This window comes from Carettochelys insculpta, chromosome 7 (genome assembly GCF_033958435.1).
Source record: "Carettochelys insculpta isolate YL-2023 chromosome 7, ASM3395843v1, whole genome shotgun sequence".
NCBI lineage: Eukaryota > Metazoa > Chordata > Testudines > Carettochelyidae > Carettochelys > Carettochelys insculpta.
Genome location: NC_134143.1, coordinates 3,540,629 through 3,556,112, shown reverse-complemented (window position 1 = coordinate 3,556,112; position 15,484 = coordinate 3,540,629). Strand labels below are relative to the sequence as shown.

Here is a 15,484-nt window from a genome sequence, read left to right as displayed (position 1 = left end):
AATGGGGCACAGGGCCTCAGACACAGCACCGCACCCAGCCCTGCCCTGATTTGGCCCTGGGATGCACTGAGTGAGGGAGCCAACTGCCCCTGAGCTCAGCTCACGCTGGAGGCAGCCGGGCAGCTTTAGCAGAACACAGTGTCAGATGGGGGGTAGATGGTACATTTGGGGAAGGGGTCCTGAGTTTTGCATCCCAGCCCTGCCCTTAATCCACAGCTCTGACTTCCTCTTCCAAATCCAGCCTCCCCAGCAGAGCTGTTCCCGTTCCCTCCAGGGTGAGGGGAGGTGTTCAAGGTGCTCTCTTGTGCCATTGCACATGGCTACCCATGCAGAGGCCCAAATCCCCCCTGCCTGCTGGAAGCCAGGCTGCTGTTTGAATTCTGCAACCAGTCATTGTACCTGAATGTATTTCCCCTTCCACCAGCATAGCCATCCCTGGGATCTTTTGGGCCTCTCAGCAGCAGCTGGAGAAAAGTCTCCTCCAGGTGTCTCTCCTGCTCCCATGCAAGTCTCCTCCAGGGCTTGGCCCCTTTCTTTACCCCCTTGTGGTGATGCCCTGAGGGCCCCAGCATGGTTTGGGGATGCCCTTGGTAAGGGAGAGAACCCTGATACTGGGTCTCTCTGGAGGCTCTCAGGCAGCTGCCCTCTCCCCTGCATGCTTACTCATTGCAGCTCTGTCAGTGAACCAGCCCAATCAGAGAAACCGGGCTCCAGTCCCTCTCCTTCATCCACCACGAGGCCCAAACCTCTCTCTTAAGCAAGCATGCGAATGGAGACGCACAACCATGAGAGAGGCCGAGATTTGCAGCCAACCATCCCAGCACTCCACAGTCCCACTGAGATTTGAACTCAGCTCACAGAGGTCAGAGTTCTGAGTGCGGCCATTGCACCATGGGACCTACAGTTGTGCTTCTCCTGGAAACCTGTGACTCTTGGCAGGTGGCACTTCAGAAGATGCTAACGAGGCAGTGACATGAATATGCAGCACCTGATTAGCATAATGGCAGCCTCATGCACGTCCAAGGTGCTCGTACTACAACAAATGCCCCTCTGGAGCTGGGTTTTTTTTCAAATGACCCCTCTGGGTTTGAAACCCTTCTTTGCACTTACTTTGTGACTCACAGCAAAGGAAAGTGGTCCTGAAACAAATGGGATTTGAAGCCACATTCCCTCCCTTAGAAGGCCCATGCCTTACCCATTAGGCCCCTGGAGTACACAATTAAGAAAAAGCAAGGGGGGGGGTACAATTCTCTCTCACAAATGTATGTTTCTTACTTTGGAAGACAAAACTTTTGCTTTTTCTTTGTTCATTTGTTTGTTGTGAATCTAAAAACCACCCATAGACTAACTCTGCAGTAGCAGCAAAGGAGTATCCCACACCCGGCCATATAGAAGTCACCATCTCTGGTGCACGGAACTGGGCTTGTTGACCTCTTGATGTCCCTTCCGGTTCTTGTACTCCAGGAAAGAGGCTGGTGCATAATCACCCCCTTTGATTTTCCTGGGAACTCCTGAAGAAGCTCATTCTGATCAGGGGTCTTCAGCTGTGTAAGAAGAAAAGTTCTGAGAAGCAGGGGGATAAGCTGGTGTCTCCCTGCACACAGTTCATGAGGAGCTTGGGGGAGCATTCGTGCAATTCACCTGGCTGTGCCTCTGCACACTGACAGCCCTGTGACAAGAAAGCAAAAAGGGGCTACTCGCCAGTGAAGAGGAGACAGTAATTTCATAGTCACAGGTGTATTCTGGGGCACTCAGAGATCCCAAAGTCAGATCTTCAGGGAATACAGGAGTCACAACCCTCCAAACCACCATCTGGCAGCCAAGTAATGAAGCCTAGGCCTCTGATGAGACTCCTCCTGCGCTCTATTGGCAGAGTCCCAGAGCAGCTGATTGGCCAACTGGCCCTACATTACCCAGCAGCAGGACCAGGAAGCAATATCCAACAGGCTCCTTTGAGAATGGGCTCTTAGGACAGTTGGTGCTTTTGAAAATTTCCTCCCAAGATCTTCAGTAATTCCCCTGGGGTGAGATGTTGCAACACCAGAGGGGATTTGAAAGCACAAGTCATATTCCTAGCAATGGCAGCTGGGCACCTCGGTCCCCAGTCCCAGCCTTGCTTTCCTTCTGTGCTGCATGGGCCATGCTGCTGTGGAACAGAGAGGCCCTGGGGAGCACCAGACCTGATGCAGAGCACCAGGGACTCTGCACAGTCCTTTGTCTCCAGCAGGGGTTGGAAGGCATTGGATTGCAGCAGTGTCCCTTGTGCAGCAGTGTAGGTTGGGAGCCTATTATACTCTGGTGCCCAATGAACACTTGGGAGAAAGGGGCTCTTTGTTAAACATGAGCACTCAACACCACAAGGTTCGTAAAGATTGTGCTTGGTTGGTTGGTATGAGGTAAAGTGCTTGTTCTCCCTGCCCAGGCAGTGATACTCAGCATGGGCAGAGGCATCAGCCCTTTTCTTCCTTTCACCTCTCTGTGCCGGTAATACAGCTTAATCTGTCATTAAAGCAGGCATGGCACCCAGCAAAGCAGTTTCTGACCATAGAATTGTAAAGCCAGACGGGGGTGTTACACACACACACACACACACACAGAGCCAGAAGCGGGTGTCACGCAAAGACACACAGAGCCAGAAGCGGGTGTTGGTCTGACGAAGTGGGTCTGTCCTACGAAAGCTCACCACCTAATAAATTATTTTGTTAGTCTTTAAAGTGCTACTTGACTGCTTTTTTGTTTTGATAGTATATAGCCTAGCACGGCTCCCTCTCTGTTACTTGAGGATTGGTTATGAACTCTGGGTGTGGTATTTTCCCAAGCTTATGCCATATGGCTTCTCTTCCTCTTCCATTAAAAGTACACTCAGACTCTGCGCTTGCGAGTGGGGAAGCATTGACTCTTCGAGGCACCCGGGGTTGTGTGAATTTCCCAGGATGCTGGGTGGGGGCACGACCCGGTTCTATGTGAGATGGATGAGAAGGAAACACTAGATGTTGAATCCGGCCCTGGCTGCTGCTGACTGCTTCCAGAAGAAGGGTTACACACACAAGGATCAAAGGGCTAGGACCCACTATTTCTTAAAGGGCTTAGACTGAACCCTAAGTATTGACACTCAACTTTGGTGCCAGTTTCTAGTTAAAACTTTAGTACATTTATCACCTCAAATAATCAAAGTCAGCCAGATGTCTTAGCCAATAAGTATTAGTGCAGCATCTGAGTGCTGTGTCTGTGACCATGTCACTCAGCAGACAGGCGATGGCTGGTTCCCTAGAAAGGACTTGGTCAGATGACCTGCTCATGTGACAGGCTCCATCTCAGAGGTGATTCCACACAGAGGGGGACATTGGAACTCCCTCCACATGGACAACCGGATAAGAGGACCCTGAGAGCTCCTTCATCCTTATCTCCAATCCAAATCATCACTTCAGGAGCATCTGTGTTAGGAACTGAGCCCGGAAGCATCACTGACCCATCTGAACAGGGGATGTACTCCAGAGACTTTTAAGACAGCAGCCTGATCCACCTCTGCTGCAAGCCTCCATCAAAAACTTTGTGACTGGGGTAGGTCCGATGGGTTTGGTCCTGCCTAGGGCTGGGGGCTGGACTTGATGGCTTTTTTAGGTCTCTTCCAGCTCTATTGTTCTATGATTCTATGTAATTTGATTGCTTTGACAATTTTACTCTCACCCCATTCTCTCTTTTTATTAGTGAGCTCTAAAGGACTGGCCGAGTGGGCTCTTTTGGGTAAGATCTTGATGCGTACATTGACCTGGGACTGTGGTAGGTCGTTTGGGTCTGGAAGAACCTGTTTGGATTAAGTGAGATTGGTTTCCATCTGCATAAGGAGAGAACGCTATGTGGACCCTCCCAAAGGGTCGTAGCGAAAGTCTGGATTTCTACGTACAATGCTTCCGCAACTGTGCTCAGACTGACATTTTACGCAAACAATAGCAAATAAGACACAATCTCAACTATGCTCAACGCTATGCTGTCCAGAGTCTCAAAAATAACCCAGGCATTATCACCAAACCAGCTGACAAAGGGGATGCTGTTGTCATCGTGAATAATCAGACTATGAACAGGAGGCAGCCAGAAAATTCTCCAACACCACATTTTACAGACCTCTCTCCGCTGATCCCACTTTGGAATTCTTAAAGAAATTGCAACTACTTAAGGGACTCCCTGCGGCTACTCGGGACCTCATTAACTCACACACACCATCTGATCCCCAGCCTGGATCATTCTATTTACTTCCCAAAATCCACAAACCTGCAAACCCCAGACGCCCTATCATTTCGGGCACCGGCACCTTTACCACCAGACTATCCAGTTATGTGGCCTCTCTCCTGAAACCCTCTGCCATCAAAACTCCCAGATATCTCTGTGATACCACTAACTTCCTGAGGAAATTACAAAACATCAGAAAACTTTCTGACAACGCCATCCTTACCACCATGGATGCTGAGGTGCTGTGCACTAATATTCTACATGAAGATGGATTACAAGAGATCACGAATATCATCCCTGATGTCACCACAGCCAATTTGGTGTCTGACTTCTGTAACTTTGTTCTCACCCACAATTAGTTCTGATTTGGGGACAATTTATTCTTCCAGATTAGTGGAACTGCCATGGGCACCCGCATAGCCCCACAATATGCTAATATATGTATGTATGGCTGACCTGGCAAACACTCTTTGACAAAGAATGAATGGACACAAAACAGACATCAAAAAGCTCTTAACTCACCAGTCTGTCAGCCAGCACTTTAAGGGAGTGGGCCATTCTGTTAATGACCTGAAAGTCCGTGTTTTACTGAAAAGGAACTTTGAGAATTGGCTGCAAAGAGAGAGTGCCGAGGTCTCTTTTATATTCAAATTTGACACGTTAACAAGTGGTTTGAACAGGGACACCAATTACTGGACCATTATATGGACTCTTTTACATGCTTTGTTTTATCTGACTCTTGACTCCCCGCTACCACCACCCTCATGCCTTTTCTCTTCTGATTTGCCCACCTTGATTACAGTTTTCCTGATTTGTCAACCTTGATTACTATTTTTGGTTCTCTGTGCCTTAACTATTGAGTCTGTTCTGGTCTGGCTATAGACTAAAGAAGTGGGGCTATCCCACAAAAGCTCACCACCTAATACATTTATTTGGTTAGTCTTTGAAGTGCTACTGGACTGCTTTTTTGTTTGCATAGTATATAGACTAACACGGCTATTTCTGTTACTGTTCAGCCCAGGTTAGGTAGTGTTGGCTGGGATATCTCAGACTGGCAAACTCAGTACACTGCACAAGTGTCAGGGAAGGGGTGTTGTTATCTGTGGGCTCTCCCTGGGCCTCTTCCCTGAAGCAGTGAGATCCTGGGTATTCTCCCCATCCCTGGCTGCCGCCCCTTCACCCTTCTCCATCCACCTTCAGCTCCTCCCTCACAGGTCAGCTCTGGGCTTTCTGAGTGGTGGGAGGAACCAATGGTCACATGGCAGCTGCACCCGGGCACAGCCAGTGGCTTCCAGGACAGGACAGACCAGGCCAGGCTTCGCCAGAGCTGCTGCGTTAGCTCAGTGGGTTTATTGAGGCTATAGGCACAGCTGACAGCATGGTCACTGGAACGGCCTGGCCCAGGGCTCTTGGCGCAGGGCTGGGAACATCTCACCAGGGAAGAACATTCCCTTCCCAGTTCACAAAAGCCCCGTTGTCCTTCTCGGAGAGCGTGGAGAGCACGTGCAGCATCCCTCGGACACTCGCATCCACTTTCAGTGGGGCCTGCAGGGGGGAGAACCAGAGTGAGGTGGGGGAGCCGGCTCTGGGAGGGACCCAGGACACCAGGGGCCCAGAGGCAGGGACCTGACCAGCCCTTGGACCAGCTGGAATTCCCTTGAACTCTCTCCCCCCTTTCGGGCATGAATTTTTTTATGTGCACCGAGGCAGAGGATGTGCAACATGCTGATGATTTGGGGCACCTCACCTTCACCCTCGTGCATATGACACAATTCATATGGTGGGAATGAGGCCAAGGGGTCTGAGTGGGGGAGGGGTCTCTGGGCTGGGGCAGAGGACTAAGGTGCAGGAGTGAGAGGGCTTTGACTGGCAGTTCAGGCTTTGGGGAGATGCTGGAAATTAGGGATTTGGGCTGCCAGAAGGGAGCTCCAGATGTGGAAGGTGCTCAGAACTGGGGTGGATGGGTTCCAGCATAGCCGTTACCCTACTATGAACATCTGCCCCAAGACATGGCTACCACTGGCCTCTTCCAGCGAGGTACCGACCTGGACAGGGCCGGAATTCCCCATGTCCGTCTGCACCCAGCCAGGATTGAGAGCGACACTCAGGATCCCGTCTCCACCGTACCCCAAGGCCTGGCACTTGGTGAGCATGTTCAGAGCAGCCTGAAAGCGAGAGGCCATGAGCAGAGACAGCAAAATGTGGGGGCAGGAATGAGCCCTGTAGAAACGACCTGCCCTCCCAAGAGAAGGGACGGGACAGACAGACACAGAGACACCGAGGCATGTGCGGATGGGCAGCACCAATGAAAACACACACTGCCAGCTGTGGGTGCTCTGCTAATCAGCTAGGCGGCATTTGAATTTCTTCTGGATGGCCACCCAAGCACTCACCTTGAAGGACACACTAGTGAGAAGAAAACACTAGTGTGAGCTATATTCCTGATACACTCAATGAGGACAGCAAGCCACGAGATGTGGGCGTAGCTGCACTTTGATGAGCCACTGATGCTGAGGCCTCCAGTGAGCTGCGACAGGTGAGCGCACCTGAGAGCTGTGCCGAGGCTGCTCTCAGTTATGCAGGATCTTTGTGTGTTGGGGAAAGTGGAAATGTGACATCAATGTTCCTTTGAGGTCCCCCCGCCCAGTTGCACCAGGAGCAGGGTATGTATTGAACCTGGGATGGTCTATAAATGGGGAATGTTCACCTCTAGGAGGGGGTAGAATTAATAGTTCTGCAGTGTCCCTTCCCTGAGCTGAGACTGGCTAGACTGGGGCTGAGCTGCCCCAGGCCCATCTCAGCGTGGGCATTTCTCCAGCACAACAGAAAGTTCCTCACTGGATGGGAGCTCTGATCTAAAGCCCACGTGAGTTGCAGGCAGAAAAGAACTTCCAGCCCTGCTCAACACAGAGCTGGAGGCTGGAGTGGTGGAAGTAGGACAGGGAAAAGGGGAATGTACCATGTGACATGAATTTGTGCCAGGAGCAAACCCAGGCAGCAGTCAGGCCCTGCTGGGCGTGCCCTGTACCTTGCTGCAGCGGTAGGAGATGATTTGGACCAGATCCCAGGCATAGATATTCTGGATGGAGCCACCTTCACTGGACATGTTGACAATGGCCGCCTTGCTGCAGCTCAGCCCTGTTTGGGGGCTTCCCTGGGCAGCCCGCTTCAGCAAGGGCAGGAAGGCCTGGGCAGTGGGGAGAGCAGAGCAGCCGTTGGGTCAGAAAAAGAACCAGCCTCGTGCTCGTGAGGCTGGGCACCAGAAAGGGGTGGGTCCCCACTCTTCCCCCTGACACCCATCCCCTGACCAGGCCAGAAGCAGAAGCCCCACCCAGGCAGGTGTGGGGATCCATGGACACTTCTCATGACCAGGCAGAGGCCAACAATGAGCCCCATCTTATGGCCCTGCCTTCAGAGTCTAGATCCGGGCAGAAGGGGGGTCTGTGGCTCTCCACAGCTGCCCACATGGCTCTGACCATGGCTCAGCTGCAGCTCTTCAGCTCTGAGGCTTTGCCCTGGCCAGGCTGAAAGCCAGAGCCAGGGCAGGTTAAGAGTCATGTGGACACCTGTGGGGACCCCCACTATGTCCTGGCCAGGGCACCCGAGGATCAGGGAATCAGGCTGAATGCTGCTTCACCACCTGCCTACCCTGGGCAGTAGGAAGGGTCCAGGTTGCCCAGCCTGGCTACAGCTTCTGGCTTGGTCAGGAGCCAAACTCTGGGGGGAGAGGAATGGAAGGATCAAGGCCAGGAAGAATCTCTTTCCCCTGTTGTGAGGCACCTCCCCACCAGCTGCCCTTGGTGTGAAGCTGACTTGTCTGTGCTGGCTCTGGCACAGGTGCCTGAACCCCTTGGCCTCTGGCCACACAAGCCCTGACTCCCTGGCCTGCGCCAGCCTCGCTCCCTGCACACAGGCCAGTGACAGACCTATCCATGAGCCTCAGCCCGGCCAGCCAGAGACCATCTCGCGGCTGCGTGCTGCAGTCACCCTCAGCCCCGGAGGACACAAATGCCCCTCTGCCAGCTGGGCCCCATCTGGGGGGGTGTGGGAAGGGGCCCTTTAAGCCACACACAGAGGTGGGGTTGGGGAGACGGAGGTCTCTCGTATAAGGTAACTGGGGCCTCGTGTGCATGACACTGTCCTTGCACTGATGCTCTGGGTGCTGAACAGTGAGGGACTGAAGCTCTGTGTGTGCAGAGCCAGGGCCATGCAGGGATCTGGGGGTGAGGTTTCGTTTCTGAGCGGTTCAAGTCCCATGATGCACCTGCAGCCTTTGTGCTACCAGCCAAGGCCCCACATTGATCCGGTTACCCAAACCCAGGGAAGGGAGGATTCCTGGCCCAAGCACAATCAAACCCTGGTGCACCCGGCCACCTGCTCTCTGCCAGGGCCCTTACCTGGCTCACCAGCAACGGCCCCGTCACGTTGGTCGCGTACACCAGGGCCATGTCCTCTGGTGTCTCTGACTCCAGCGTGCTCAACTTCAATATCCCAGCGTTGTTTATCAGCAGATTGAGCCCCGAGCCTTTCAGGTGTGTCTCAACTCTGGCTGCCGCCGCCTTGATGCTGGCTGGGTCTGTGACTTCTACAGCGACAGAGCAGGGGGTCAAGTACGTGATTCCTCCTCTCCGACATCACCCCCACCAGATCACAGCCCCCTGAGCCAGAGGGCTTTTTACACTGGGGTCAGAGGCGGGAGAGGGGTTGGGGAAGGGAGTTGGGGGTGGGTACTGCTGCTGGGTCCAGACATGGGGAGCTGTGCTGGAGCAACAATAGGAAAGGCCAGTTCAGAGAGAGAATTATTAGTTCCTTGGATAATCTGAGTAGCCCAGGAAACGTAGATGTGCCGGAGTCAGTGATTAGTTCCTACGTGTGGTGTTGACCTCACTTAGACAAAGGAAGTGGCTGATTTAGAACTGTTTGAGATGCACTGTAGGTGAGAGAAGTCCCCAGCTGGACAGATGGGCTCCATCCCAGAGGTGGGAATGACGGACAGAGCTGCCTGTGTGTGCTTCTCACAAAGGGGTCTGCCACATGATGACCCTGGGGCCTTCCAGCCTCCCCACCCCACCGGACTCTGCACTCACACCTGCTTTTCTAGGTCTGGGGAAGGTCAACGGGCTCTCAGCAATTATGGACTCTGGTCCTGTTCTTCTCACTGGGACTGGGAGGGTCTTGCTGGGGGGGATAGGAACAGTCAGAATGGGCTGCAGGGAGAGGGAACCTCAGCTCTGGGCCTGGGGCCGGGCACCCACCCAGCGCAACGATCACCAGGTTCGGATGTTTGGCCTCCAGCTTGTGCAGTTCCTGAAAAAGAATAAAGTAAATGGTTATTGACATTGGGCCCATGCCCAGGGCCAGGCCAGGCAGAGTCCAGATCCCCACTGCCTCTTGGCACCAAGCCAGTGACTTTCTGCTTTTCTCTGCTAGGCCTCCTCATGCAGTGTCCTGCCCTGGGGTTCTGGGGCCATAGGAGGCTTCTAATTGCCCCTGAGCATTTACAATGCCATCATCTAACCGAGTGCAAAGGAGTCAGGGACACAAATCACTTCCCCATCACAAACACACCTGAGTTCCCTTGGTGCCCTCTGCTAATCTGTGTCCCACGGCTCGGCCGGGCACAGAGACCATGCGGCACAGTTGAGCCATAGGGAATGGGGATGCTGGGGAGCAGCAGGTAGGTCTAGGAACTGGACAGGAATGTGGAGGCAGAAGGGAGACTGATGGGGAGTGGGAGGAAGGTGTTGGAAGTCAGTTCCCAAGCAGTGCTAAGGGGAGTCCCCTCCCAGCAGCCAGGGGCTGGCAGTGTCTCAAGCTCTCGGGAGCTGGTTGTGAGTGGGAATTTTTTCAACTGTGGAAGGAGCTGGTGCTATGACAAAGAATTTAGTCCACGCCTGCAGTTTGCCAGGCTGGATGTGGGAGCAGAGCTGAGAAGACGGAGGGCCTGAAGCAGTGGCAGACAAGGGAGGGGTTGGACTCACAATCTGAGCTCTCTAGAGGCTGGCAGGACTCGGTATAGTTTTGCTATAGTCAATACATACCTATGCTGGGCAAGCCGGTCCACAGCCCCTGGGCAGTTACCCCAGGCCCAGCCGGTGTTGCCACATCCATGCGGCTTGCTGGGACTTGAGCTGCCAGGTGTAGAGGTAGTTTGGGTGCAGCTCCACACCTTGTAAGTGGAGCAGTGTCTGTAGCCCCACCTCCAGGGTGTGGGTCTCAGCACCAAGTGCTGTGAGACTTGAAGCCCCTTGGTCAGGTTCTGCTTCCCCCTCCAGCTACTGCTAACTCCATCCCCCTCTCCCCGTTCTCACCTGCATTCGCTCTCCTGCCGGGTCCTGGCAGGTGGCAAAGACCCACTTTGGTGGGTTGGAGCTCCCCAGAAGCTGCTTGACAAGTTCCAGGCCGATTCCCTGACTGGCCCCGGTCACCAGAACACTGCGGAGATTCAAACCAGCCATGGCCCCTCACCTGCCTCTGCTCAGTGAGAGCTGCACAAGTTGCAGCCCTGACTTCCCTGCACACCCACAGTTGGAATTGTTTAATGATTACCTCCAGGGACATTACTCTGCTACTATCAGACGAATACACAGGAAGAGATGGAATGAGCCAGACCTAATTTGTCTACTTCTTACCCTCCTGTGTGGGCGAGCAGGTCGATTGGTTTGGTTACAAATTATTGATGTGTTGGTGCAGGGCCATTGAAGGGCTGGCTGCCTTACTGTGCATGAGGGCAACACCCCTGGACTGACCGAGGGGTCACTGCAGTCATGATCCATGTTTAACAGCTGTCAGTGGTGCTGTACACAGAGGATGGACAAAGCATGTGTGGGTGAATGACTGCAAGATTGTGCAGGTGGAGGCCGGGAGTTTGCTGTAGACTTCTCTGGCTTCTTAATTTTGCCTCCACAGTGGCAATGACTAAGCCTGTAGATGTGCGATTGTAGAGGCAATGACAACGGGTCAGGCGCCTGTACCCAGCCCTGCTAGAGCTACAGAGGATCTAACACTGTTGCAAGAGGCAAGGTCGGGTTCTCCACCAGGGGTCTCTTCCGCAGTCCAAGGTATCACTTTCCCTATGGTGACTATATTTCCCTTTGCTGAATATGGAACACCTGAGCTGCGTCTACACGTGCACGTTACTTCGAAGTAGCGGCACTAACTTCGAAATAGCGCCCGTCACGTCTACACGCGTCGGGCGCTATTTCGAAGTTAACTTCGACGTTAGGCAGCAAGACGTCGAAGTCGCTAACCTCATGAGGGGATCGGAATAGCGCCCTACTTCGACGTTCGACGTCGAAGTAGGGACCGTGTAGACGATCTGCGTCCCGCAACGTCGAAATTGCTGGGTCCTCCATGGCGGCCATCAGCTGGGGGGTTGAGAGATGCTCTCTCTCCAGCCCCTGCGGGGCTCTATGGTCACCGTGGGCAGCAACCCTTAGCCCAGAGCTTCTGGCTGCTGCTGCGGCAGCTGGGGATCCATGCTGCAGGCACAGGGTCTGCAACCAGTTGTCGGCTCTGTGTATCTTGTGTTGTTTAGTGCAACTGTGTCTGGGACGGGCCCTTTAAGGGAGCGGCTGGCTGTTGAGTCCGCCCTGTGACCCTGTCTGCAGCTGTGCCTGGCACCCTTATTTCGATGTGTGCTACTTTGGCGTGTAGACGTACCCTCGCAGCGCCTATTTCGATGTGGTGCCGCGCAACGTCGAAGTTGAACATCGACGTTGCCAGCCCTGGAGGACGTGTAGACCTTATTCATCGAAATAGCCTATTTCGATGTTGCTACATCGAAATAAACTATTTCGATGTTGGCTGCACGTGTAGACGTAGCCCATGGGACCTCCAGTTTAGCCCTCTACTTGTCTCCTGTGGCTCTTTTTAGGCTGGCACCCTGAACTCCTTGCCACTGTCCAGCTGTTTCTCCTCTCACGACACTGCTTCCTGCCCCATCTCTGCTGCTGTCCTCCTGCACACATCAATCCCTGCCCTTCTTTCTGCAAAGCCCAGAGTGGCTAGACAAGTTCATTATTCTTTTAAAGTAACCAGCTGAGAGAGAACTAATGGAGAAGCAGAGACTGGAAAGTCTGGTGGTGATTGTAGAGGAATACCTGGGTGCGGAAGACACAATAGCCCTGGCTCTGAATTCACACACATTTAAAAGTGTGCAGATACATGTGGCTGAATGTGATACATTGGATAGACTCTCAGTGAGCACCTCTTTATAGAGAGGATACCCCAAACTGTTCGTATCACTCTCTATTGTCAGCTGAGGGAAGGGTTTGCTAGGTTTATATGCATTGGCACTAGCAAATGTTGAGGGTTCATCTCCATATGAGAAATACATGTAGAATAGAAATCTAGAATGTCAGGTCTTTAGATCTGAGCAGAGAACCTCTTAAACTGTATTTAGACTGTTTACCATTGAGCTATACCACCACACAAAATGTGCCCTTTTGATTCATTACACTTGAGTCACCTACAGGACAAACACTGTTTCCCCCAGCTTCTGTCCCTTCCCCAGCTCACAGTGGTTTTACAAACGGGGTTTGATTACGCTTTGTTTCTCTGTGCACATACTACAGCTTGTTCACCCAGACCTGGCTTCTCCCACTAACAGACCTACCGTCACTTAGGGAAGCAGATTACCAGCATGTGTGGGACAGCTCTCGCTCATCCGCTTGGAGCATCACCAAGGATTACAAAAAGAACCTGCTGAAGGACACCGACCAATCAATCAGATGCTGCTGGGTTTGCAGTCAGTGGCAGTAACTTCTCTGTCTGGCACTTTTGATGACCCTGCAGCTTGCTGCCTTGGGGTTGCTCAATAAAGGAGCTTCTACTGTGCTAAAACGTCAGACCTAGTGACAATGTAAGAACGTTTTCAGTAAGAGGGTGCTGTGACCTGTTGGATAGTCCCCAGTAGAGTTCCAGTGAAATGTGACCCATTCGTCCATTCAGAGTTTGGACTTAAATACTGCAGTGATCAACTGGGGAAGAACTTTGTACGTGAAAGCTTTGGGGTGATGAGGCCCCCAACCCACCCCCGTCTCTAATGAACCAGGAGCAAGCCTCGGGGAAAAACTGCCAACCAAGATCAGCAGGGACATTGTAGCAGATCAGTATATAGCTAGAGAGAAGAGACAGGGCACAGCATGCAACAATCTTGTATGACGAGATGTGGTAAACACACAAGAGCTGCGTCTACACGTGCACGCTACTTCGAAGTAGCGGCACCAACTTCGACGTTAGGCGGTGAGACGTCGAAGTCGCTAACCTCATGAGGAGATAGGAATAGCGCCCTACTTCGACGTTCAACGTCGAAGTAGGGACCGTGTAGACGATCCGCGTCCCGCAACGTCGAAATTGCTGGGTCCTCCATGGCGGCCATCAGCTGGCGGGTTGAGAGATGCTCTCTCTCCAGCCCCTCTGGGGCTCTATGGTCACCGTGGGCAGCAGCCCTTAGCCCAGGGCTTCTGGCTGCTTCTGCGGCAGCTGGGGATCTATGCTGCAGGCACAGGGTCTGCAACCAGTTGTCAGCTCTGTGGATCTTGTGTTGTTTAGTGCAACTGTGTCTGGGAGGGGCCCTTTAAGGGAGCGGCTGGCTGTTGAGTCCGCCCTGTGACCCTGTCTGCAGCTGTGCCTGGCATCCCTATTTCGATGTGTGCTACTTTGACGTGTAGACGTTCCCTCACTGTGCCTATTTCGATGTTGGGCTGAGCAACGTCGAAGTTGAACATCGACGTTGCTGGCCCTGGAGGACGTGTAGACGTTATTCATCGAAATAAGCTATTTCGATGTTGGCTGCACGTGTAGACGTAGCCAAGCAGGGTTAAAGAACAGGAAGTAACAGAGTCAATAGCAGATCAGTAATTGACAGCTAAGGAAATACCTTTAACAGCAATGAGGGACTTAATGGATCTGTACAATGAGGCAGAAAAACTGTATAGAATCAACACAGAAACCAACGCGATTTGGGCCTCACCAATAAGCGTCACACCCATTTTAAACCAGTCTGGCAGCAGAATTTACAACACCGCCATTAGCTGCACTGGGCAGGAGAACCAGACCCACAGCCAGGGGGCTCAGGAGTCTGACACAGAACTGCCCTTGGTGCAGGCTGAGCTCACAGCACCTTGGCTCTGTCACACTCAGCCAGCAACAGTGGGGACTGCCCTTCACCCAGCAATAAGCCCATGGCTCTGAGCAGGAATTTAGTCATCAGGCAGGGGGCAGAGCTGCCAGGAGTCCCAGAAAGGCTCTGAGCCCAGAGCCAGGCAGAGCCCTACCTGAGTGGGGGCTGCAGGAGGCACCAATACCAGAGAAGAGATCACCTGATGGGTCACAGCTGCCAAGCCCCACGCATTGGCCTGGAGCTCCCAAAGCAAGATGTGTGTGAGCCAGGCTGATGCCATCCCCAGCGAGGGGTCAGTAACTCACCCTGAGAAGAAGGGATGAGATGCCCTCGGAGTGACTCCTGCAATCAAAGGCACCTTTATGACTTAACCCTGGGGCTCCCAGAGAGGCCAGAATCCTGGCGCCGCATCGGTGCACAGTTTAGTAAGCACAGAAATAAGTATAAAAATCTACCGCAGAGCCCCCATTTATACTCGCTGCCAGAGACAGCTGCATCTCCACTGCGGCTGCTCACCCAGAATGGAGCATCCGCCGCAGACTTCTGCAGTTCACAAAAGCATCCCTGGTGCACCTGCCCATGCAGCTCTCTAACCTCTGAGAGCAGGGAGGGGGAGGCAGAGCAGCGCAGAGGACACCCAGAGCCGTGAAGCCAGGCTGCCAGTCCCCAGCACCCCGGGCAGTGCCATTTGGAATTGTTATGATTAGGCCAGCAGTGATGCCCAGGGCCTCCACCCACCAGGCTGACCTTGCACGATGCCCTGAGCACGACGCAATCCCCCTGAGCGTAGCACGTAGGGCACCTAGCAAAGGCATCACAGGATGTTCACTCATAACCAAAAGGTAGAGCTTTTACTTCGCCACTGAGCAGCAGCAGGAGCAATACCTGCATTCTCTACTGAGAATAACAACCTTATTCTTTATTTGTCAAGGCAGTGCCAGCCCTGGGGCTGTGGCGAGGGTTAGACTGCCGTTGCTATTTAGGAATACAGAGGTACAGATCTTTGAGCTCTGTATTCCGGTTCTGCTACCCCTCGAGGTAAAAGAGCTACCGGAATCATTGAAATAGGCCCCACATTTGAAATAAGGTATTTCAAAATAATTCACCCAATTGGCATCGCACAAACTGAGT

At 53.0% G+C, this 15,484-nt stretch overlaps 1 protein-coding gene across 1 annotated transcript; it reads right to left on the bottom strand.

The window, feature by feature from the left end:
* Positions 1 to 5,566: 5,566 nt before the first annotated feature.
* Positions 5,567 to 10,688, bottom strand: LOC142015705 (C-signal-like). The gene is made up of 6 exons (XM_074999479.1): positions 10,539 to 10,688; positions 9,483 to 9,534; positions 8,625 to 8,812; positions 7,256 to 7,414; positions 6,273 to 6,392; positions 5,567 to 5,772 (listed from the first exon to the last, which is right to left on the bottom strand). The coding sequence occupies exons 1-6, from the start codon at positions 10,683 to 10,685 to the stop codon at positions 5,659 to 5,661; spliced, it is 780 nt and encodes a 259-aa protein (XP_074855580.1). The 5' UTR covers positions 10,686 to 10,688; the 3' UTR covers positions 5,567 to 5,658.
* Between the last annotated feature and the right edge of the window lie 4,796 nt (positions 10,689 to 15,484).